Genomic DNA, 26725 nt, shown 5'->3' with positions numbered 1-26725 from the left:
TTTTTTAAATGAAAACTTTATCACCTATACGAGTAGGTAGGATACTAGATAGGTACCTGCCTGCCTCCATCTACTTCTTATCAAAATATCGAAACAGTCAACAAACAGAAACAGAGAAGTAAATTATTGCTCGATCCAAGAACATTTTCTTCAAGCTTTATGTAGTGAAGTACCTACCAAGGTAATGGTAAATTTTTAATCCGCTCCAGTCAATATTTGAGTCCAGTGATCCTTTGTAGAATTTGAAAATTGTTAAAACAATAAAGACCCCTTTTTAAAAAAAAGTTTGTAAGTAAGCCCAAGTACCTATACTGCAAGCCTTTCGTGATGGGTACTGTTTACTAACAAACAAATTAAAAATGAGGGTATAAATCACTAGTCATTTCATGCCTAATTATAATTATTATAATTAAATTGTTGTTAAATTAATGAAAATAAATTTGATTGATAAGATCTAATAATTGTTGTTTTTCTACAACAACAATTATTAGATATGTTAATATATTTGAGCCTTGATAAGTAGTCTAGTGGATATGACCTCTACTTCCGATTCCGGAGGGTGTGTGTGTTTGAATCATGTCCGGGGCATGCACCTTTAACTTTTCAGTTGAAGAATTTTAAGAAATTAAATATGAAAACGATGAAGGAAAAACATCGTGAGGAAACCTGCTTACCAGAGAATTTTCTTAATTCTACATGTGTGGATTCTGCCAATCCGCATTGGGCCAGCGTGGTGGACTATTTGCCTAACACCTCTAATTCTGAGAGGAGACTCGAGCTCAGCAGTTAGCCGAATATGGGTTAATAATGAATACGGGTTGGTGGAATGATGATGAATATTTTATACATCATTTTATAAACAAACCATGCATATTTTAAAATAATTTACAAAATGACATGCGTCTTCTATCTCCATTTCTAATAATAATTTCTTTGTTTGTAATGCTAGCCACAAACGGTCAATTATTCTCACGTTTCTGTAGCACTCACGACTATAATTGATAGTGTGTTGGTCACTGCGTATATGATTTGTATAGTATGCCGCGTGGGTACTGCCGTTTGTTTTTCAGAAACGTGAGAATAATTGACCGTCAATGGCGACCTTTAAGAATATTCATCAAGAAAGGCTGTACTTATAGGTTCTTTTTATCTCTACGTACCAAAATTTATCATAATCGGTGTAACTGTTTAGCCGTGAAAAGGTAACAGACAGACAAGGTAGTTAGGTATTGTTAAATACACTATTTAGACTTGTGACGTTATCAACGTGGAATTTCACTTGTTTATTATCACGAAATCGAGGGCATCTTCTGGAGTAAAAATAAAACACAATCTATCATAATACTCAATTAGCAATCACTTTTATTCGATACAAGAAATTATTTTCTACCTATCATAATGAGGTGCCGAATAATAATTATAATCAGTTACAACCACGCACATTACATACTATTTAGGTATATTTATACATAATAATATAAAAGCATTGTTTACTATGAGGACCGCAATAAATACTTAACTAATTTTACATAACTACAGGTACCTACGTAAGTCTCAAATTAGATACGTATCACATTCAGGTACCAATTTAACCGACAATATGCTTTACACACATTATTATCACGTTTATTACTTTGTATCTAATCGTCTGTAGATTTAGATGGCATTATAAAATGTTCCTTTCAGTTACACATAAACAACAAAAATGCCAATTTTAAGCCATGTATTCACTTAGAAATTCGAAATTCCTCAGTGCCTGAAGACGAAAGTCTTCGAACAGTGCGTATTGCCAGTGATGACTTACGGATCCGAGACTTGGTCGCTAACTATGGGCCTTATAAGTCACTGATATAGCTCAGCGAGTCGCGAAGCTGAAGTGGCAGTGGGCAGGCCACATAGTTCGAAGAGCCGATTGACGTTGGGGTCCCAAGGTGCTGGAATGGCGACCCCGCACCGGAAAGCGCAGTGTTGGTCGACCCCCCACTAGGTGGACTGAAGACATCAAGCAGGTTGCAGGAAGCCGCTGGATGCAGGCGGCTCGAGACCGTTTTGTTTGGAAGTCCATGCGAGAGGCCTATATCCTGCAGTGGACGTCCATCGGCTGATAATGATGATTCACTAAGATACAATGTTTTAGAAAAACCAAGTAGATGTTAACAGAAACAGTGTTACGTTTGCCACCCAGATCACAATGCTGACATAATAGTATGAGATCCGATATAATGAATATACACCCTCATCTGTTATTTATTTTGATAAGAAATAAATGTTAGGAAATATTTACATCGACACATTGTGAAGTTGCGCCCGGTGAGTATTAAATGACTAAATGGTTTATTTTTATTTAATCTACTTTCCTATTTGCTTAAGTTATAAAAATATAACAATAGTTAAAACAATATACTCAACAGAATTGAAAACGTAAAGATGCTTGCCTTCACACTGCAACTGTGGGGTTTCTAGTTAGTTATAAACAGTTAATTAATGTTAGACAAATACCTGCATCATATTTAGTCGACTATATCAAATGAAAACATATGTAATGCTTAATTTTACTGTATTAAGTCGTCTTTGATCTAGTTCATGATTTCCTAAATTTTGTATGAAAAATGTGTTTGGTCGCAATTTAACTAGGCTATATTTGCAATGTGTCAACGTGAATATCTTCTATCATTTATTTCTTAACCCAAATAAATCACAGATGAGTTTATATATTCCTTATGCCGGACCTTAGACCATAATATTTGACATAATCTGGAAACAATCCCTTATTTGTGTCTCCTATTACTACGTCTATTAATTAAAAAAATGTATTATTAATTTACAATTAAATATTATCGTAATCAAGTCAAGAATGTATCGTCATAGTATTTGTCATCTTCTGGGATCAATCCCATAATATTCGTGGTTCCTAATGCAATATTTCTATTAATTTGAAAATTAATAGAAATATTGTATTCGTATTGAATCTAGTGAACGCGCAACCACATCTATAAACATTGTGTTGCGATGTTTGTGTTTCAACAGAAACATGCCAATCGCATTATTATAAACGGTGTTATTTTAAACAGTTGAAAAATTTGTGATAACAACAATTTCAACTACTTATTTAAAATAACTGCTGAAAAAACAAAATCACGTAAGAGTAATTTTTCATCATTTATTTTTTAAATTTTGTATTCGTAACAAAAAAAAAACGTAAATTTTGTTTATGTCTGAAACAGTGTCCATAAACAAATGTTTCTCAGTGAATACACGGCATTACTCGTAATAGCTACAATGACAATTAGTAACCTTAATGTATGATTTTTTTTAATTAGTCGTTTCATATGGCAGTAAATTGAAGCAATTACTTAAGCACATAACGCAAAGTGCAACAATTGACATCATCTTTGATCCCTGAATTTGACCTCTTACATTAGGCATGGGAGACATAGAAATATACAAACTTAACATCACTGGTCTACCTCGGTACTTTAAATTACAATTATAAATATTATTATTACATTTATGACTAGTCAATTGTGTTTAAAACATTAACATTACCGAACGTTTTATCACTGAAGTCAGCCATTGACGGTCAATTATTCTCACATTTATAGAGCGCAAACGGCAGCGAAGACGTTTCATAAATCGAGCCGTCATGCACGCAGTGATCAATACACGATCAGTTTTAGTCGTGGGTGCTACAGAAACGTGAGAATAATTGATCGTCAATGGCGTTCATAAAATGTAAATTGATTACATTTGTAATCCAACAGGATAAAGTTGTAAGGTTGTTGAGGAAAAATTATTACCTAATAATTACAACGCTGTATGTAAAATATACAAATTACAAGCTCATGTAACATGTATACTTCTCACACTGATACCGATCACTAAAATTATATCTAACAAAACGTGACGGAGGCTTTTAGTGTTATTCCGGCAGTGTGCGTAATGACGTCCACAGACGGTCAAGTATAAAGGTCCGTTTATATCTACAGACACAGTGCGTCACAGACAAGCAGCGTGGCAGACACCCACAGACACCGTCAATTCACACTGTCCAGCAGGTAGCTAGAGACACTTGAAGTTTGGTAATGGCGGTCTTATTGTCATTTGTGTAAGGCGCTGTCAATATTAGTTTAGGTTTCATGAAAAGGTCTCTACAGACAAAATATTCTTTCCGCGAATACTGGCCGGGCGCGGCCCGTGTCTGTCAACGTCTGCGCAACCGCGTTAGATATAAATACGTTAATAAACACTGTATAGAAGAATATTATTTTGTCTGCCACGGCACGTGTCTGGCACGCTAAATGTCTGTCAGATATAAACGAACCTTAAGTTGTCAGCAACGCGACTTGGGATGCTGTCAGTGAAAAAAATATCGTAACAACACCAATAAGACCATATTTCGACCGTCTGTAGCCGGCGTAAAGGCCAGCACATACTTGACGAGTCGGGTTTATTTAACTATCAATCTATTTTTGACAATGTTGCCATTGAAAATAGAGTCGAAAATCAAACGGTCTTTTAAATTTTAGACAATATTACCAACTACCTTACATCCGTTACGTGCTTATGTTTATTTTGAACATTGTATTTGTTACAATTTGTAATACTTTTTATACATCTATTCTAACTATAGTTTGCCAGTACTTTGTGAGATCGTTTGTATAAAAAAGTAGATAAAAAATATTATATATAAGTAGCTAAATAAACTTTAATATCGAGTATTAGGTGCAATGAGGTTAAAAGTACAAGAAACAGATAAATATGCAAAAAGAACAAATAAATAGGTATTATACCATGTGTGTTTTCTACATTTTGCACATGAGATTTTTAGACAACTTTTGTAGCAATAAAATAAAGGTGCATACGAATTTACAACTTATTATCTCTCATTCCAAGGTTAATGTCTCATTTGACTGGGGTCAATCCAAAGCGTGCGACTCACAATAAACGCGTCAGTCGCATAGTTTGCGGAGAATGAAGGTACTGTTACACATGCTAAAAACGTGCTATTAAGTATGCTCCATAAGGGCATGTTTATCAGTTTACATTTGGTACCAATAAGCATGCTATTTTTAAGTATGCTCCTGAATAAGCATTCCAATTACAAATGCTAATTTGTATCTGTCGCTCTCTGTCTATAGTATCGTGTTAGACAGGGAGAGATGAAGGTGGAGAGAATACAGAATAGCAATGCTGTTTGAATAGCATACTCAATAAGCAAACCTGTTCAGACGCGCTAAAAGCACGTCCTCATCCAACCGCGCAGTAAGTAGCGTGCTCATAAATCGCACGACTGTTGATTTTTGAACAAGCTCGAAATAAGCATGCTTATTATTAGCCATGTTGCGATACACATGCTAATAAGTAGTAACTGCTCAATAGTAGAATGCTTTAGTGCTTGAAATGAGCATGTGTAACTGTAGCTTGAATACCAAAATTGTATGGAAGAAATTGACAAACGACGCGTATCATAAATGAGTCACTGCATTGAACTTTCAGAGGTAAGTGTCATTGATTACTATCAAAATGACGTCATGCGGTAACATTGCTTAAAGCATTGTATAAATGCATTTTTTTAGTAGTTTATTACCATTTTCAATAAACCTAACGGGCCTGCCACACACTCGACAAGTGACATGGGAAGTAGCCAGGAAAGGAGACGAAATATGGCCAAGTTACTCGTCCTGCCCTGTCTCCCTAATTTGTCGACTTTTTGAGCGTAAGCTTTGACCGGCAATACAAAAGCGCAAATCTTAGCAACATAGCTTATAGGACTCTTTATCTATTTATTTTTAACTATAACATCATTGTTGGAATATATTATCTCGAAAATATTTCAGATGATAATACGGGAGATAAAACGAGAATTTCCTGTAATTGCATATCGAATCTAGGTAAAACCTATGTTTCATTGGGTTGTTAATGTTTATGTATATCAGATAGATACTGCTTATTGCCTTACGCATTAGCTAGTGATATCACATTAACTATTACTGTAATTGACTGAATAAAATATGAACTATTTGCCGCGATAAATTTCAATGAATTTCAAGGAATTGAAATCTCAATAGCTTAGCTCAACGGGGCTCAAATCTGAATGATCCAAAGAAAATGCTCGAATGGAGCATACTTAATAGCACGTTTTTAGCATGCTATTTTAGAGCATCTGTAACGGTACCTTTAAAGTTCTCTCAACTCTATGCTGGGGGTTTTTACTAAGAATTTCTTGGAAAAAACAAATATCCACATTTCCCAGCTCGAACTCATGTCTCGAACCCCGGACCTCGTGATACAAACCCACATATCCATTGGATCAACGAGGTAGTTATCGGAATATTTTATACTAGCGGACGCCAGCGATTTCGTCCGCGTGTTTTTTACAAATCCCGCGGGAACCATGGAATGAAAAGTAACCTATGTGTTAATTTAGAGTAATATCTATTTCCATTCCAAATTTCAGCCAAATCGCAGTAGCCGCAGCGCAAAGTAGAAACAAACAATATTATACACACTTACACGCAAATTTTCGCCTTTATAATATTAGTGTGACTCCAAAATATTAGTAGGTATTGGTCATTGGTTTAGAAGATGGGTAATATTTTTTTTAAAAACCTTATAATATTAGAAGCAGACATAGAAATATTAGTTACAGATACTAAGTATACTTCATTACACAATATTGGTCTACCGCAGGCGTACGTATCTTGCGATGCGGTTAGTGTGGTGCTTTGCGGGAGCAAGGAATTTCTTAAAATATCTCGAATGATGCATAACATAGGTAAATGGTAATCTTGTGGATATGCATACTGCCATTTTCAACATATCTGTATGTTTTATATATGTATATACAGGGTGTCCCGTAAATAGCACGACATACTCTATAGGCTGATAACTAACCTAGGCCTACGAAAATAAAGCAATATAATATGTTAGCCAAAATTTTACGGTTTTTAAGTTAATTGATTTTCCTACGAAATCCAAAAATCGCAACCCAATACTCTCAGTGCAATTTAGTCGTACCTACTATGTGTTGAATATAATAGCCATAGACATATAATAAATTCACAAACTTACAATGTAAACTACATACAGATACTACACCCAGTGTGTTTGATTGTGTTGTGTGCTAGATTAAAATAATTTAAACTAATAATATTAAAAAGTGGAAATATTTGTTTGCATTGAATAGGATCTGAAACTACTGAACCGATTTGAAAAAATATTTCACTGTTGGGTAGCTGCACTATCCCCGAGTGCTATAGGCTATATTTTATCCCCGTATTCCTGCGGGAACGGGAAATACGCACGTGAAACCGCGCGGCCTCTGCTAGTTAATTATATCTTTGATTTGACTACGCAATAACGTCATGCCCAATATATATTTTTATTAATAAAGATATCGTTACTATCGGTTCAGATATATGACAAATTTATAGATAAATAGATAGTTGAAAATGGCTACGGACAATACACGCGACAAGCTATAACACTGGAACTAAGTATAACGAAAGGAAAGCGTACTATTTACCTAATTTTATTTTAATATGTGATGACAATTTGACAATAATAGTCAAATGATAAAATGTGAATTTATGTTTGAGAATAATGTTAAAAAAATATTTTCCTGGTACAAATTCGACATTTCGTTTTTTCGTTATGATCATTAATGACATTTTTGAGTGAAAATTTCTCTCTCTCTCTCTTCTCTTTAGAAAAAAAAAGGATGACTAAACTTCATTTTGTATTTTGTACAAAATACAATATAACTTGAAAACCGTATAATTTCGTCTAACATATATTACGTTATTTTAATAGGCCTTGATGTCGGCTATCATTCTGTAGATTATATCGTACTATTTACGGGACATCCTGTATGTATATATTATGTCGTTTTGTTACTTTTTCAAAAAAAAAAAATATTTCACCATTATACAATAATACCAGCCTTGAAAACGCCCGTTAATTATTACGTTAACCTTGCATACCATAGGTGGAGTAACTATGATAAGTACCAATTAATGAACCTATTCAATATTAATATGAGTGACATCACTTGATTCACAAATTACAAAAAAACAATTGTAGGGTTGTTTAAAAACTAACAAATCATGATGCTTAGTTATTACGAAAGAAATGCGTAATTTTTATTTTTGTGCTATTAAAAATCTCACAAGATTGTAAATTGTGTTTATATTAGGTAGTTAAGTACTTCAGAAATTAAAAAAAATACGTAATAAAAATGTAAAGATTCTAAAAACTGACTTGATGTTCAAATTCTATTACTTTGAGGAAAATTATTCTGGTCACTAAACTGACAAACTTTTTATACTATTGTTATTACAAATTATGATACAATTATAATATTATTATAGTAGATTTTGTGCTATCTTATAATACTTTCATATTTATTTAATTAGCTAGTTCAATTGCGTTTTGGGTGTTATAAAACTATGTAACATTACTGACACTTACAAAAATACTCACCCACATATAAAATATAAGATAGAAACATAACAATAACAAACTTATCAAAAATATGTCTTCTTTATAAACCCAAACATTGAACAGAAAATACACATACAAAGTTTTCACACAATATTCTTTAAGTATAAAAAATAAACAACAATTTCTAAGGATGGGTTTCAGACATAACTAAAAAAAAATATTACTTCTTAATACAAAATTTAAGTCTTTGGTAACAAAGAATAGGTGACTGATCACTTGTTCATGTTTAAAATTGTTCACTTGATGATATAATATATCACATTCTCATTTGTAATACACTCAACATTCAAATGTCAAACAATGAATAATAATATTAAGTAATTTGTGCAATGCAAATGCTTTGTGTATTCGCTTTCTTATTAAAAATCATACTGTTGTTGGAATTTTTACTTCTTTATTTACTATGTAAAATTTGTGCTTTTTGCCTAATACACCCCATATAACTGCAATATTTTCAATAACAATATTGAATGGGATGGTCGCTAAAGCACCACCGACAAACATGAAAAACTTTAGTGGTCCAAATCTGTGTATTGGAAATGACTTAATAACACCAAATATGTACATGTAAATATTTACAGCACCTATAAACCCACATACTAAATCTAGAAGATGTGGGCAAGGTATAGGACAAAATGCTGCAAGCAAAATATTGCTGGTAGATAAAGGCAGTGTGACCCAAGAATAACAAGATATTGCTAGGAAAACCTTATAAACAAGGGGTATCTCTTTCGAATGTACAACTAAAAGAATACCTTGAATCCACCGTTTTCTTTGTTGCATAAAGTCCCATAGAGTAAATGGGGATTTTTCCCACATCTCTCCCTCAATAAAGTTAAAGGTATAGCCTTCAACATATGCTTTCATGGCAAAATAACAGTCCTCTGCTACTGAACCATCAAGTCCATTATCAAATGAAACTTTCTTTTCTGCACACACCTAGAAATAGAAGGAATATTGTTATATACACTACAATAAGTTATCAGCTATTTTATCAGATTTCAAAGAACGTTCTTTCAACACCTTCCATAAATGCACATAACATGACTCTTTTGTTACATCAAGACATTAGGTTTACAAAAGCATTTAATTAAAAAAATAAGTAACTACAAAGTTATACCAAATTAAAAAAAACTTACTTGAGTTACCACATAAGACCCTTTCCAACTGAACAGTGGCTTGTGAAATATGTAGAACTGAAATCTGAGTTTCCCCATATCATCAGCAACACGGAAGCTATCAGCCAATGTTGTTAGCCAATTAACTATGTGATCATTGGCATAAGTAATAAGACCTTGCCCAAATTGGTGTTGGCCATCAAGTACAAAGTTTAATATGCCACGAACAGAGTTCTCTGTTAATAAAGTTTCTTCATCTAAATGTACAATCCAATCTGTGTCCGCCAATATATTGACCTTATCTTCTAAACAGTACTGCAGTGCTCTCGATTTGAAAAGAGCACCTGTTTTGGTTTTGTACTCAGCTGGTACAACAACCTCTCTCACTCTCCTGTGCTTCGGCAGGTTTATAGCTTTGTCTGTCACAACCTCTATCATAAAGTTCTCCATTCCAACATCTAAACATGTATTCATATTTTTGGTCACATTATCTTTCACTAACTTAGGGAAATCACCTCTAGTCACAACTCTAATACAGATAAACGGTGATAAAAGTGGGGATCCCTTTAATTTAACTTTTCCTGGGAATGCATTGAATAATGTTAGCCCACCAAAATTGCAGAGGACTTGAGGTATAGTGAGTAATGTTAGAAGCCTTAATATGTACAATATTAGAGTTCCGTAGATGCCATATGTTTCCCATGGGTCAATATATGGCTTTTCCTTGTCATCTAGAATTATGGCCCCCGCAAACACCAGAAATAAAAATATAAATGATATAAAAAATGTACAATGTAATAAGTGTTGTACTCTTCCTCTAATCATTCTGAAACAAACATAGATGTGTTGAAGGACAATAACATTACTCATCACATACATATCAGTAACAATATGTATTATCTACTATTACACATAAAACTGCTAAACCAATTTTGATAATTTTTGGTATAAAGATAATTTATAATCTTTAGTTCAAATCTAGAGTGTGAAAATTTAGATGATAGTGTATGTAAAGATAATAAAACAAACAAATTCCACACTGATGATGAGTCTAATTTAGAGTTAGTTCCTCAAGAACTATATGCCTGAAATATATTGAAGTTCTACAATTAAACCTCTGTGGTAATTTTATATATTTTATATAACTCACGAGAAGTCGTAAATTTTAAGCAAGCAAAGTATCAGGCCAGGCGTCATAAATAAATAGACAGCAGAAAATATATGCTTCGTTATTTTCAAGTAGCCACTTGAAAAATAGCTTCAATGGCAAAATGGTCACTAAATCGACTTTGTTGTTTTACAGCAAAATATTATATACCTTTTCGCTTTTGAAAAATCCAAAAAATATCAAAGACCACTGTAATAGTTTCACTGAAAACACTGACAATTCTTCGAAATTTTTAAATGTCAATAATTTATCACATAAAATATTTGTTTATTATAATTATTTCAAACGTATAACAATGCAAACATGCAAAGATTTTCTAAAATATTTTTTTAACACTTCAAATTATTGAACTTTGTAAAATAAGCACACACCCCACCACACAGACAGACCACAGAGTACAGAGACAGACGTCAGACATTAGATTTGTCATGAGGTTGAATTTAACCAATCCAAAGAGTAGATTTATTTCATAGACATGAGGACAATATAGAGGACACAAATAAACAGTTTCTCAAAGTTTTTAGATTTTTTTTTCCTTTAACGTCAAAAGTTATTCACATCACTTTCATTCCGTGAACCACACCTTTCCAACTTTTGCTTTTTTATTACCACCCAACTGTAAGAAGACTTTCATGCGTATATTGTTTGCATAGGTATATCTCAATTTAAACCAAAAACTACATCTGAGCGGTAATACTAACCTTTCTGTTTCTTAGATTTTCGATTCCTCTTAGTAGATTAGCACCATAGATTACTAACGATAACATTGTGAAATGTCAAATCTATGGTTTTAATAATTTTTCAATGACATGACATCAAATGACAATGACAATAGTGACATTTTCATTTTGTAGAGTGTACTGCTGTGTCGTGATTTAGGAATTAGTTTGTGATAAATTAGGAAAAACATGTTTATTTCATATTATAAAACTTAAATTATATTTGCCTTGAGCAAATATTGATATACAAGACGGTATGAAGTACATACTGCATTCAATTTTGCTTTGCAAGCTACGAACGAGTAAACAATGCTGAGACAAACCCTGGAAATCTATAGCTGGAAGAGAAAGTGTCTCAAATAATAAATAACGGGTCGATATGAATATGTCTGTCTCGGATTTATCTGTGGGATGTCGATTCGCGGATTATTTTCTAATATGTGGCCTGGACTTTGATTCAGGACTAGAAGCAGATAGGCTTAGTGGTGAATATAAAACGTTCTTTGTCGTAAGTGAATTTGAAGTGGAGATGGACTCTCATGTGGTGTTTATTTTATTTTAGGTGATAACTTACATGTATCTCCACTTGACCGTTCGTATAAAGGGAAGGTTTTAGCTCATTACCCTGACAATGTGCACAGCAACCCCTTTGATGAACATGCAGTTTTATTGGTAAGTTGTGTCAATTATTTTTCATTAGCTTTAATTTATTTTATTTTGAACGATAATCATATATATATAAATCAAACTATGTATTGTTAGAATTGTATATGTACTGTAAATAAACTTAAGTATATTAATGTATACTGTAATATCAGTTTTGTAATATAATTTTATGTTACAAATTTGTATTTGTTTACACATTTTTAATTTTTAGTCTAGTCTCCAAATTGGTCTTAAGCTAATAAACTAGCTGACAAAACCATAGGTTTTGATGTTGGTTGTTTTTTGGTGATTTTATTGTCTTTAATGAAAATGTTTTCCATTTTATCTGTTTACAGCTCTGTCTCCCTGCCGGTCTTCAATTTAGAACCCAAAAACATATACTAGAACCAAAATTCCACAGTTTTGTAGTGACTAGAGAAAATGCATCTCGATATTATGGATACAGCCTTATATTCTATGAAGAAGTTAGAAATAGGAACATTTGTAGTGCTATGCACACACTACAGGTATATACTATTGATTGTTAAGCAAAATAGCCAACTTTATGTGTGAATTTCTAAATTTATTTCTTGATGACAAGATGCTTTTAGCCACAGCTTTCAGCTTTTATACATGGGAATCAGGAGAAACTAGAGGAAGCATACACTTCCTTACATGTGAAATTCTGTTTCTTACAAATTCAGTCAGAACTATGGATTTTTCTGGGAAAAAAGTAGCACAAGTTCTGCTCTGAGATGTAATTTATATGTATGCCAAATTTTATCTTAATTGGTTTAGTGGTTTAGCTGTAAAAGGTTAACAGACAGACAGACTTGCATTTGCAGTTATAATTAATTTAGGTATACAAAGTCGCAGTAATTCAATTAGTTATTTTATATTACTTAAGGTGAATTAAAATTCATAAGTAAGTATATCTGTATTTAAGTACAACAATGTATTACAATCTTGTTTAGAAAGTGTGGATTTTTCTTCCTACACCTATCAAGTTAACCTGCGTCCATCCTACATTGCATCACCACTTACCATCAGGTGAAATTAAAGTCAGGGGCTAACTTGTAAAGAATGAAAAAAAAAATGTCTTTGTTTGTGTATTTATATATTTCTATTACAGGCTATGTATATCACAGAACTCTCCAGTGGACAAACCCCTCCTGGCCACCGGAAGGGATCTGGAAAGGAGAGCTCTCGTTCATTGCCCAGATCTTTTAAACTGGCTCCACACGCAGGGGCGGCTCTTACATATTATGATATAACCAAAGATAAACTCTATGTAGCCAAAAGTATAGCACTTATATGCCAATACCCTTATGTTAGGGTAGCACAATTATTCTTAGAAAATTTATTTAGGTATGTGCTTTAATTTACTGTAATTTTTTTAATGTTAACAATAATTTTTATCTTTTAAAAAGGAAAGCATATCTTTACATTTGAATTACAGCCATTGAACATAGTTTAGAAATATCTCTCTAAAAATATCATCTTTCTTTTTAAAAATCCACAATTGACCTTCCTATTTGCTAGTTTTTCTTACAACAGCCTGATAATACACATAGTAAACTTATCAATTAGTTTTTCACTGCTGACTTTTTAGTGAGATTGATATTATATAAAACAGCATAAGTTCGATAATTTTGAAAATAAGTGTGAACAGAACATTTAACACAATCAGAGCTCAAAAACACAATGGTTCTTCTTCTTTTCTTTCTTCTGGGCTGTTTCCGCACTTAGCCAAGTGTTTGGCCGTTGTGCGTAAAACAACAACACAACGGTTTATTTGTGTTTTGATTTATCTTGTATAACCATATGACATTTCTTGGTAATTTAATTTGATGTACATTTATTGACTTATACTCTTTTAAATCAATATTTGTATAGAACTGAATAGTAGATATTATGTAAAAATATTTTATTATTATATTTCAGCTTGCGTCTATGATGTAGTAATTTATGTATTAGTATAAAGTTCGTTTATTTTAGGTCTTTGCCCAGACAACCCGGTCCAGGTCTCAGTCCAGAGTCCTATGTGTACAATCTTTTGTATGAAGTTCCAGTGCCATTGCCCGGCCAAGCTTTACGTCTCTATGTACCGCCATCTGAGCCACATCTTGATCCTATTCCTGTTGTAAGTTGATTGAAATAACTAACATTCTATTACTATTAAGTCATTGTTATAATCATCAGCCTATTTGTAATGTCAGCGTCAAATCTTTGGTCTGTTTTATGAGAGATAGATTTTGTGTGCCTACCATGATACAGCATAGTGGGTCTGCAATGATAACAGGTCAGAATTACGACCAGAAATTAATGGTCAGTGTTAGACCACCACCTTTCTTTGGAACATAAAATGATCCATCATATTAATATTAAAGCAAGACCAAGTTAGATTTTGAATTTTACCTTGAAATGCAACCATAACAATACAGATATGAAAAATTCAATATTTTTTTTCTGGGTAATTTACTAACTTTGACATATGTTAGTTGACATACACTAAATTGAGATTTTATGTAACAAATGTTATCCAGTGCCTGCCTATTGACAACCCTTTGTGAAGTTGATATGATGTTTATTTTAATTAGTGAATAAACCAATACAGTATTATTTTCTCTAAATGATTTCTGTCATATAGAGCCACAAATAATGATTTAATTTTTTGAGCTTATCTAAGCTCAAAAAATTAAATCATTATTTGAACCTTAAATTTGATGATGGTTATAAATTTAATATTATTTGCAGGTGATAAGAATGCCAAATCCTCCTGAGGAGTTACCTCTGTTAGATTATCCTCTACGCGTGATGTTTTCTATTTTAGGCGTGGAGTGTGTAGTGCAATTGTTTACTTGTGTGCTACTAGAGCATCAGGTTCTTTTGCGATCTAGTGGTAAGTTGACTCAATTTTTTTTCTGAAATCTAATATTGATACTTCGGCTAAATGTTAACAATGGGTGGTACTGCTTCCTGGAAAGGTTTAACTTGATTTTGCATATCCATTATTTTATATTAACCTGTAAATGTAGTGGTGAAAAAAAATCACACTTATATAGCACACTTTTGCACAGGTCATGCAATAGGTGTAGACTGCCTATTATTAGCCTTTTAGGCTTAGGGCACACGTGTACATCCTTAAGATAGTATGTGTATATATAATATCGTCGTTATCACAAACTTATTGTCTGTTCATTGTCGTTGTCGAAAAAGGTTACGCAACTATAGTGGTGGATTCCATGGACCCACACAGACAACAATACTCAACTTTTTAGTAGAGAGTAAAACATGTCCGTTTTTCTCAACATACTTTGGCGTATTTTTGGAAGGAGCGGGAGGCAATGAGACACACGTCGTGATTTTTACACACATTCATAAATTCAACATAGGTCCAGTAGACCCACGACTATAGTTAAGGGTTAATTAGCCCTATGATTGACATTTTTGAAACCAAAAGAGGCTTATTTGTATTTTTTTATTTTGAGCACTCTCCAAAATATATTCGATAAAAAACCGAAAGACTGGCAACGTTACGTCGGTGTTGAAGACTTTGTAGATTCTTTCCAGTTAGAGATTCATCATCAATGATACGTCTAGCGCGACGATCAACTGAGTCTAATGCGGAGAGCTGATATTTAGCAGACCCATCCCATCAAGTGTATTTGTCCTTACATGAGAAAAGTTGTATGTACTAAGGAGCTACGAATCTGATACATAATGAAATAATCTTTCTGACCTTTCAGATTTTAATAAACTAATGTTAGTTGCTGAATGCATAGTATCTCTCTTGCTTCCGTTCTCGTGGGCACATGTGTACGTGCCTATTTTGCCGGCGCCTCTCTACCACTTCTTGGATGCACCTGTCCCGTTTGTTATGGGTAATGTACTAATTGTTAAGTTCAATACTTAAGTATTCAGTTTAGTACATCAAGTGTGTTAGTGACGTCACAAAATGGACGACAGCGTTTTTGACGTTTGAAAAATTTGAAAAAGTTCGTGATATTCAAATTAAGTTTTCTAAGAAATCCTTAACTTTTATTAATTGATATCGATATATTTCGGACCCTTATGACATGTACTACACGAAATTAATATGGTTTTTATTAAATTTGATATGAGTCAACTTAGGCTTGGGCAAAAAAAAATCGATATATCAAAATATCGATATATATCAGCGATTTTTTTCGTTTCGATATTTATTTTTGAGTATCAAAAACGAACAAATTAATAAAAATCATGGAATTAATATGTACTAATGAAAATTATCTATAGTCTTTAACCCCGTTTGTGGTCTGTGCAGTGAAGACTGAAGGTCTTAGAAGCCAGTGCTTGATATATAGGTAGTACTTACTACGTACGTACTTTTGACAGTGCTTAATAAATAGGTAGTCTTCTTTTAGGCAAAGTATATCGATATATCGAAATATCGATATTTTTAGAAATTATGTATCGATACATTTGAAAAAAATCGATACGATATATATTGATATATTTTATCTACATGCCCATCCCTAAGTCAACTACCCCATTGCTCATGAAAATCTTTTCCTGTCTCAAAGAATTATTTTTGCTTGTCCCACCAACTCTTACTATAAAAAGCAGATATTTAAACTTGGCTATTATTTGTATAGGTCTTCACGCAGACAGCGCGGCGATCACAATCGGGAGCAATGGTCCAAGGAATATTGCTTTAGGTTCAGAAGCTGCACTGTGCTTGGTAGATATAGACAAACCAGATATACAACTTCCTGAGGAATTGCCAATACTACCGCATAGGACACCGTTTATTGAGGAACTGAATCATGTATTAGATAAGCATCAGGTAATATATTTATTATATTTATATCTATTTTAAAAATTATATTTGCAGAATATTGCAAATAATGTTTGTTGTGTATTGTCAATACGTAATAATAAAATTGAAGTGACTGTCTGTGATTTAAAAATAACCGTGTTTTCTCTGTCTAAATATTGAACAGACTTTTTTAAAATGTTTGTTTGTCTGGCTGAACCGTTTTTAATATTAATTTATATGAAGATGGTATAGGTTATTGAGCAACATATAAAATACAGTTCAAATACGTCGCATCAATGCTTTTAATAATATTTATTTATTTATTTATTGGTGATGGTCCCTTTAGCGATAGTATCACCTTTGCGCGCTATTGGTAGAACAAGTTTCCCTTTTATGTTTTGTTTCTTGTGCATAAATTATAATATAGTATATTTGTTGTAGATCCAAAGACCAGAAACAGAGCCAACAAAACTGGGGGCCGCATTGAACGGGTCCTCATATAAACATAACAACGTGGGCGACGGAATGAGTAGCAGTTGTACATTGCCCTCAGGTAATTTTTGTTGCTCTAGGTCTACTTGTCTTTCAATTTCGTTTAAACATGTGATCATACCTGATCCTATGTAGTCCATCCTACTAATCCTATTCCTACTAATATTATAAACGCAAAGATTGTATGTTTGTTACCCTTTAACGCCGCTACTACTGAAGCGATTTGGTTGAAATTTGGAATTGAAATAGATTTTACTCTGAATTAACACATAGGCTTTTTATCCCGCCAAAATACACGGTTTCCCGAGATTTGCGAAAACTGATAATTGTTACTCTATCACGCCTCAACTACTGAACCGAATTAGCTGAAATTTGGTATTCAGATATATTAACACATAGGCTTCATTTTAACGAATCCGTGGTTTCCGAGGGATTTATGAAAAACTAAATTGCATGCGAACGATTTGTGATGCTATTTTGGAATGTTGTTTGTGTGTTACAGGCGGTCTCCGTCGCAAGCACTCGTTCCACGACGTGTTAGAGTGGGACGAGAGTCGCCCGCTCAACGCGTCCCCGCCCGGCTCCCCGCGCCGCGCCCCTCGCCGCCTCGACGCGTTGCAGCGCATCGTGGACATTGTGAAGCGCACAGGTCATCATCATCATCATCATCATCATCATCATCATCATCATCATCATCATCATCATCATCGTCATCATTATCAAGACTTTTTAATTTCCTAATGTAGAGTTAGATCTCCATAAAGGAGATAGGATATTGATACCGTAAACATACATCCCACTTTGATCAGAACGCGTCCCCGCCCGGCTCCCCGCGCCTTGCCCCTCACCGCCTCGACGCGCTGCAGCGCATCGTGGACATAGTGAAGCGCACAGGTCCTCATCATCATCATCATTATCAAGCTCAGACTAAATACATAAGGACTAGTATCGCACCCAAATTCACGAACAAAATTTTCTGCCATTTTCGAAGGAAAACGAGCTTAGATTTCATACATATCTTATACTAAACTACCTAGTTTTTGTTCGTTTTTTACACCATATAACTACACAAAAATGTATTTTTACGGAGGTTTTTAACCGACGGACACGATTGTACACTATGAAACATCGATTCTGTAGAGACAGTGTTTATAATCGCATAAGATCGTTGATCATGTACTTTGACAGAAAAATAATATCTTGCGAGGCAGGTCTTTATCTAATTAGTCTGAGTTATCAAGGCTTTATCTAATTTAGAGTTAGGCCTCCTTAAAGGAAATAGGATATTGATACTGAAAACATACATCCCGCTTTGAGCTGAACGCGTCCCCGCCCGGCTCCCCGCCCCGCGCCCCTCGCCGCCACGACGTTGTGAAGCGCACAGGTCATCATCATCATCATCATCATCATCTATTTTTTATTTGTCGTTTGTTTACAATGAGTCCATATCGAATTCGGCAATAGTATAGTTTCACTCTCTATATCTGTTTCCATTGTAACAACTTAAAGTGAAACATTGTGTGATATTCCAGGAGTGAACATAGACGATGTAGATGCCGACACAGTGATGCCAACAGCAAAAAAGAAAGTGCTCAACGACGAGGAGCAATACAACGAGGACATTCGCTTCAACATTGCCATACGAGAAACATTCCTCAACAGATTCGTTCATATGTTCCTCATGTATGAAAATTTTGTCATTATGCCGGACCAGGTAAGATATAAATTTCATTTTTAGAAAAGTATATTTTTTTTTTATTTATTTATTTAATTTTTAATTGAATGGATTACTAGGGTAGATAAGGCAGTCCTAAGTAGCAATGGTGTTAGAAAGCGGCTAAAGTTTTTAAAGTGCCCTTCTAGCCTAAATATTGAATTTTTAAACTTGTAACTTTAACGAGTTTAAAAATTTCCCCCCTAAAAATATTATTGTCAAAAGTGTGGAATCAGTCTAAAAATTACGTACACCTTTACGTTCGTTAGGCTACTCTGCTGAATTGTTAAGCTGTTATTCTTAGTTACAGTTTTACATCTAGACACTTTCTTCAAATCCTAAACCCTGGCAAACTGTGAACACAACAAATTATTGGCTACTGCGTTACAGATAAAATGTTAGAAATATTTTAGCTGTAACGCAGGGCGGTTATGCAATGAATTTGATCTAAATCCTTGAAAATATATACTAATATTATAAAGCTAAAGAGTTTGTTTGTTTGATTGAACGTGCTAATCTCAGGAACTACTTGTCCGATTTGAGAAATTCTTTCAGTGTTAGATAGCCCATTTATCGAGGAAGGCTATAGACTATATTTTATACCCGTATACATACAGGAACCACGCGGGTGAAACTGCGCGGCGTCAGCTAGTATAGATATAAAAATCTCTGAAAATTCTTATTCACTATTCCGATCTCTGCTCCAAATAAGTTTTATTTACAGGACATCTTTGGCAGATCTACCGTCTATGATATTTATTTCCTAATAAATTTTACATCAAAAATATACATTTATAATGATTAAATTAAATCTAAACGTTAATATCATAATAATATTCCGTTTTCAAGGACCGTGATTCTTGGTTATCCTCGCGCGAGTCAATGGTGAACTTCGACAAAGCGTCCTTTCTATCGGACCAGCCGCAGAGGCACCGGCCGTTCCTTTCGCGGTTCCTCGAGACGCAGATGTTCGCGACGCTCATAGACAACAAGATAATGGCCAACTGGGGCGAATATGACGCTAACCTCCAGGTTTTTGAACACAGGATCAGAGCTGTTAGGTGAGTTTTTTTTTAAATTATGCATGTAGTTATGCACTTTGTGGGGTTTTTATGGGAGTTACTCGGTGTGACTAATTTTGAGCAGGTCTTTCACACTGACACAAAGTGAACAAAGAAATCAAACTTTTTTTACCTTGTTTTAAAAGAAAACGTAAGAACAATAATTTTGAGCCGATATTTTTTAGTAGTGAGTTAATTGCTCAAAGTTGTACAATTTTGTTCTCAAAATTAGAATTACAAATTTTGGGATATTGATAGTAAATTTACCGGGTTCAATGTAACACATAATAGCCTAGTATATCAGCAATCAAGGTTCATCAAAAACTGACAACGACCTTGGATTTCACAACAAAAATCATATCAAGATGTTACAATAACAATTTTACAAGAACGTTATCAGGTCTGGCACGTCAATGAGCATGTTACAAATGTGATATACTAATAATGCATTAATGGACATGTGTACAAGTATGTTGAATGAATAATGGCTATATTAACATTAACTCCTATTGACTTTCGTCGTTTTATTGATTTAACTTAAACAAACTTTATTAGAAAAACCAGAGAAAGAATTGAGAATAAAATCTCTATATACGAATGTGTCCAGACATCTAAAAGGCCGAATCCACTAACCCTTAAAACATGTGTGACTGTGTGACTTTTATGGCATTTAAAACAATGAAACTGTTATATGTGTGTAGTCAATTTTTTTGAGGAAGTATTTGAGGAGGTATGTTTTATTAAAAAACTCTCAGTTTTAACGTAAGCGTCCACATATCCACATCGTATATCGTATATATCCACGTCAAACTGATTTTTATTTTACGATTGATAAAATCCGTTCGATGAGATCAGTACGATGCAGATTTGTGGACTAAAGCCAAAACAGACATCCAAAAGTAGACAAACTATACATAATAAATCAGAAAGGCCTAATGTAGTATATTCTTAGATAGATTAGATAGCTCTTTTAGCGATATCGGGTGTGAGTTTGACTTGTGAGGAACTAGGGGGTGTTGTTGCAGAGGCCGGTTGGGTGAAGGGGGGCTGGCGACGCGCGTATACAGCGTGTGGGCGGGGGGAGCGCCGGGTCCAGGGGGTATATGGGCCGCCTGCGAGGTGGAGGTGGGCGCGCCAGGGGAGAGACTGCCCCACAGAGCGGCGTACTACCGCGCCTTCCCCGCGCGTCTCGACGCCACCGCGCTCGCGCCTCCCCCACCCTCAGACCGCAGGTGCGATTCCCCTGCCCGCTTGCACTCGCAATAACATTGTAGTGACGTAACTACTTACAACTTGGGCATCTTTAAAACAAAAGTTAGGCAATTTCTAAGCAAGCGAGTTGCATCTTAGCTAAACGCGTATCGCGTAATATCGTCGTCGAGCGAAGCTTTTCTAAAAAGGATACCCTATAACCTTCACTAATAGTAAATAAGAAATAAAATAAATGTACACTAATACTTCCTATAGAAGCTTTATTATGAAACTCGAATACTTCATTGAGATATTTAATTAATTTAAGACATCCTTCAGTATTTGACTATGAAATAATTATTTAAATAATTTGCACAACTATATATATCGATGGATATAATGAAAATATTTATATTGTATTAAATTATGGATATGGATTGCTTAAAGCAACGCAACACTTTAAATAAAATATAATTAAATATTTTTTGTTGAAGGATTTATAAATTACTATTATTTATTGTTGAAATAGGATTATATTATTGGATCATAAATAATATTTATAGTTTAATTAAAATATATTACTGTTGCAAAACTCTAGATAATTTGGGTAGGTACAATTAGTACTTCTTTACAAATATATTATTCAGATCAATAGATTCAACTAAAGTTATTATACTAAAGTTAGTGCACAAACTTTTTAAAGCCCTTACGATCGGGTGAACTTGTATCATTACCATTTTGTATGTATATCTGTGTTGTTTGATTATATTAATATTCAATTATTCATATTTTACGTAGAGGTAATAAGCATAGCTGGGCATTAACTCGTTAATCCGTTAATCGTTAATTAACGAAGTTAACATTTTGCTTAACGGATTAACTTTTAAGTTAACTTTAAAAATGTTAACGGACCCGTTAACTTCCGTTAATATGCAGAAGCCCGTTAATCGTTAATCCAATGCCTACTATTTACCGCGTGACGCGATTAACAGGTTTAGACAAGTAAGAAATTATGATTTTTTTTTCAAAGAAATCAACAAATTAGTAATTTGTTGATTTCTATGTTAAAATTATAGATAACATCAACTAAAAACAATTTATGACACTTTTCCCCAGTGCTCACCCTTATTTTTCCAATGGGGATCTCACACAATGATATAAAAATGCAATGCAACCAGTCCACTACCAATGCAATATTAACGGATTAACGATTAACGTTAACTTGCGTTAATTCTTCCGGAATGTAACGCTTTAACGTTTAACGAAGCTAACTTTTTTTGTAGCGGTTTAACGATTAACGAAGTTAACTATTTGATTAACGGTGCCCAGCTATGGTAATAAGACAATCGTTTTTCCAACATTCATAGAAAGAAATTTTAACTTGTACTCTTAAGTCACACAAATATTTGTCACTTGCATGTATTGAAATACACCGAGATAACAAATAATTTAACTAATAATCTAGTTATGTAATAAACATTAAAAAAAGGCATCGAATTTAGAATCTCTACCCAATTACACATAGATGTCAGTACCGTAGATTGTTGACTTGACATGCAGTGGTTTATAGTAGATATTATTAGTCTAGGAAATTTAACATCAACTTTTGCGACTAGTTTGTTACCAATGACAAAACTAATGTTATTGATAAAGTTAATTTTTTTTTATATAAATTACTATTAGTATTACTTTTTGGTCTCGATATAATACTCGAATTTAATGAGCATTTATAAATATTGTTAACTCGGTGAATCGAATGTATTGTTTCACCCTTAACTCAGTGGCGTAACTGACACCTGTTCATTGCAAAGTAAGAGAGCGTACAAATAAATTTGTTTAAAACCAATCAATGTAATGAAGTAAACATATAATCGTCGAAATAAACGCATTTTTCCATTCTTGTAGTTACGCCACTGCCTAAATGTTATGTACCGTAAGAAGACATCAAAGCTTGCTTATTGTGATTCAGCATGCGAATGTGCTTGACCTGTGTGTTTAGTGTTTATTTATTTGTATTTGTGTATGTAAAGGAGCTTATACGACGTAAGCTTATACAAATTAACGCTGCGTTGCATGAACTAAATTTTAAAATTTCATCATAATTATCATATCCAGTCTATAGACGTTTTCTTTAAAACAAAAGCCTTATGTTTCATTCTCACATCAAGGCTTGAATCGCTTGCACTCAGCGAAGCGTCTAAAAATGTACATAGAACTTAAAAGTAATTTAATCGTTACATTCTGTGTAATATTTGTTCTTCATTTATTTTCGAGTTTTTTTAATCGAAATGAAACTTACTTTTTTTTATTTAAGTGAAACTTAAATTTTGTTCATGCAACCCAACGTATACTGCGAGCGTAAATTTTTATTTGTATTAAATGAAACAGCAGCTAGTCCATTGGCATAATACTAGCAATTTTTATAGATAATTTGGAATAACACTCATACCTTTCTATATGTCTTAAAAGAAACGTGTATATTGAAAAATAGTATACCTATACACAAATATTGAAAAAATCTATACCAGCTGTAATATTTATAGTAATAGCACTATTATATGTGTCTGTAGAATGTTATAGAAATTGTGAATACTTGGAAACTTACGCTTTCAGTATAATTTTTTAGTCAAATAGTTAACTTTGACTTTTACTCATTTAGCATGTCTATACTAAAATGCAAGTTGTCTATAAAATGTTATCTGACATCATTAGTTTAATTAAATGCCATGTATAGTTTGCATCAAATAGGTTTGCCGCTTTGAAGTTGGTTGATTGGAAAAAATATCGTCATAAATGAAGCTGCGCGGATTTTCGGATACCTGAATTCAGAGTGTAAAAGTTACTTGATGCGAACTGTATTGTCTAAAAAATGTTATTTTGTTGTGAAATATGCGCAAAGTATTCCATTCGAGCGTGGAGTAAAAAATGAAGCAGCTATTTTTATATTTCTTTTTTGTGTACAATATTTTTGATAGTTATTTTCTTACGTTCCTTGCCTTTTAGTACAATATTATTTAACATCCTCCTGTAACTACATCTTAATAGAATTCGTCGAACATAACTGACGCAGGGACTACTGTCGTGTATAAGTACTGTTCATAGACACGATGCTACGAATTTCAAATCAAAAATCAAAATCAAAAATCATTTATTTCAAGTAGGCTCAGTTTACAAGCACTTTTGACACGTCAGTTGACTATTTGTAAAGATTCTACCACCGGTTCGGAAGGCAGGTTCTGCTGAGAAGATACCGGCAAGAAACTCAACAGTTGCTCTTTTGAAAAAGTCATACAGTATTATAATTTACAATTGATAACAATTACAATTTCTTATAGTTTTATTTCCTGTGTGAAGGTGGAAGCTGATCCAATGGCCTCCAAGCGCTTTTATCACGTGCGTGTGTATTTTATTTAACACGTGCGTGTGAACCGGTCGTAGATTTGATAATGTTATTTTGCATAATTTTATTAATTAATCATAATAGTCCCCTAGTTAGGAACAAATTCCTCAGTCATTCCCTCCCATGAGAACATGTATAGCCCATGACAATGTTGTTTTGTATACGGCCTAAAACAGTCAGCGGCAGTTCCGTTAATGGGTTGAAGCTGAGTAACCCCTCAAATTGACTATTTTTTGGCTGCATATAACTACACTGTCAAGGACTGTACCAAATTTGGACCAGGAGAAAATTACTGGCGAAATTTGTTAACTCGGGGACCTTAAGTAGATTTATTTTTAGACTACTCCACTAATATTAATAATAATAAACCATTGACTTTTGGTGCCTAGATTATAATAGCGACATTTATATTGAATCTCTATTTATTTGACGCATAATAATGACGCTATATTGTGTATAAAAAATGTTATTTAATTTTGCTAAAAGCATAAAGTTATTAATTTTATGATTATTATTTATACTAATGTCTTATTTATTACTTGAATGGTCAAACCAGTCAAGCTGTTCTTTTTTAATACCATTACCTGATTAAATAAATTGTTTAGTTAAACTTTTTTTTTGTATTTTAATTGCTAAATATTTTATATGTATTGTATATTAGCTTAAACGAAATAATAGGGTATAAGCCGAAAAACATGTACATGAAGAAAGTCATGAAAAACTTCAGGTTTTTACCACTTTAACAAGTCATAATTCATTGTCGAACCACTTATTCAATTGTTTCATAATTACTATTATAGACAATTGAAATTGAATTAGTAATTGTATTGTAGTTTGGCATCCTTTCGACAGTATATTTCCATCCTTAAATTGTGATTCTTGTGAATGGTTATTTTTATATATTTTTGGGAAACTATGTCATGTGCTGTTTGGCATGTTTATTGTATGTGTTTACATTTACAATGCATCAATATTGTTATAACGTATAAGATAATTATAATATATTGTGGTAAAATTTATATAAATAGCTATTATGTATATAAAATTAGTGAATTAATATATAGTTTATGTAGCTTTTGTTAACATCGCATGAATACGTTTATGTTATTCTCCCATAATAGAGATTCCGTAATTTATAGATTTTTTCATATACACTTTAAATAATATATCATAGAAATATAGTTATAGAAAATGAATAAGACAACTGTTATATTATAATGTATAGTATGTGGATATCCAGAAATATTATTTAAATAAAGATGTTTCATTCAATTAATTGTGTCTTTTGAATATATCCACACCAAATTTTACCAAAATAAAAATAAAGTATGATACAAAACAAAAGTAATGAATTACTATTTTTTTAGTACATAAATTTATATAAAGTTTCTTAGTCATCGAAAATTATATATAATAGTTGTTAGTTGTGTAATGTAAAAGTAAATAGCTACACGCTTGAGCTTTTTGTATTGTCTCATAGAAATAAATTAACTACACTCGTATGACAAATACTTTTATGTTACAGAACTAATAGCTTGAAGCGTATAAAGAACGCCAAGTGGCAAGTGAAAGACTGTCCGCCGGAGTTATTGCTTGGCGATATCGGTAGGCGACTGTCGACCGAGGTCACTCCAGCAGCTATAGCTCAGAACAACAGGGCCTTTGTCGAGAAACTGCTAAAGGTAAAGCTTACTTTGTTACTTATTTTAGTTTATACGGCCAGTGGTGTAACTGCAAAATACTACGGGCCCACGTTCCGAAGGGGCCCCGGCCCGCGATGCCATAAGCTCATAAAGCCGGCTTTCTTACTTATTTTAGTATAACATACGGCCAGTGGTGTAACTGCAAAATACCACGGTTCAAAGAGACCCGATCTGCAAGGAGATAAGCTCATAAAGCTGTCTTTCTTACTTA

The 26725-nt window shown here is 33.4% G+C and overlaps 2 protein-coding genes across 4 annotated transcripts in view; one reads left to right on the top strand and one right to left on the bottom strand.

The window, feature by feature from the left end:
* Window positions 1-1334: 1334 nt before the first annotated feature.
* LOC112049206 (beta-1,4-mannosyltransferase egh) lies at window positions 1335-11170 on the bottom strand. The gene is made up of 3 exons (XM_024087003.2): window positions 10939-11170; window positions 9642-10446; window positions 1335-9441 (listed from the first exon to the last, which is right to left on the bottom strand). The coding sequence occupies exons 2-3, from the start codon at window positions 10443-10445 to the stop codon at window positions 8869-8871; spliced, it is 1377 nt and encodes a 458-aa protein (XP_023942771.1). The 5' UTR covers window position 10446; window positions 10939-11170; the 3' UTR covers window positions 1335-8868.
* A 458-nt stretch (window positions 11171-11628) lies between these two features.
* The window catches only part of LOC112049196 (DENN domain-containing protein 5B), a 32367-nt gene continuing 17270 nt past the window's right edge, over window positions 11629-26725 (top strand). For 2 of the 3 annotated variants that reach the window (XM_052882254.1, XM_024086993.2), the window contains exons 1-14: window positions 11629-11992; window positions 12070-12179; window positions 12509-12679; window positions 13285-13520; window positions 14151-14295; window positions 14910-15054; window positions 15902-16036; window positions 16790-16980; window positions 17395-17506; window positions 17948-18094; window positions 18978-19159; window positions 20009-20220; window positions 21246-21452; window positions 26337-26493. In XM_052882254.1, coding sequence (XP_052738214.1) covers window positions 11887-11992; window positions 12070-12179; window positions 12509-12679; window positions 13285-13520; window positions 14151-14295; window positions 14910-15054; window positions 15902-16036; window positions 16790-16980; window positions 17395-17506; window positions 17948-18094; window positions 18978-19159; window positions 20009-20220; window positions 21246-21452; window positions 26337-26493 — 2256 coding nt within the window. In that variant the 5' untranslated portion in view covers window positions 11629-11886. The remainder of the gene's footprint in view (window positions 11993-12069; window positions 12180-12508; window positions 12680-13284; window positions 13521-14150; window positions 14296-14909; window positions 15055-15901; window positions 16037-16789; window positions 16981-17394; window positions 17507-17947; window positions 18095-18977; window positions 19160-20008; window positions 20221-21245; window positions 21453-26336; window positions 26494-26725) is intronic. The other variant, XM_024086995.2, reaches the window with a different exon arrangement.

Source organism: Bicyclus anynana, chromosome 6, assembly GCF_947172395.1.
Source record: "Bicyclus anynana chromosome 6, ilBicAnyn1.1, whole genome shotgun sequence".
Taxonomy (NCBI): Eukaryota; Metazoa; Arthropoda; class Insecta; order Lepidoptera; family Nymphalidae; genus Bicyclus; species Bicyclus anynana.
Note: the sequence above shows the minus strand (reverse complement) of the source record. Positions and strands in the feature narration are given on the sequence as shown.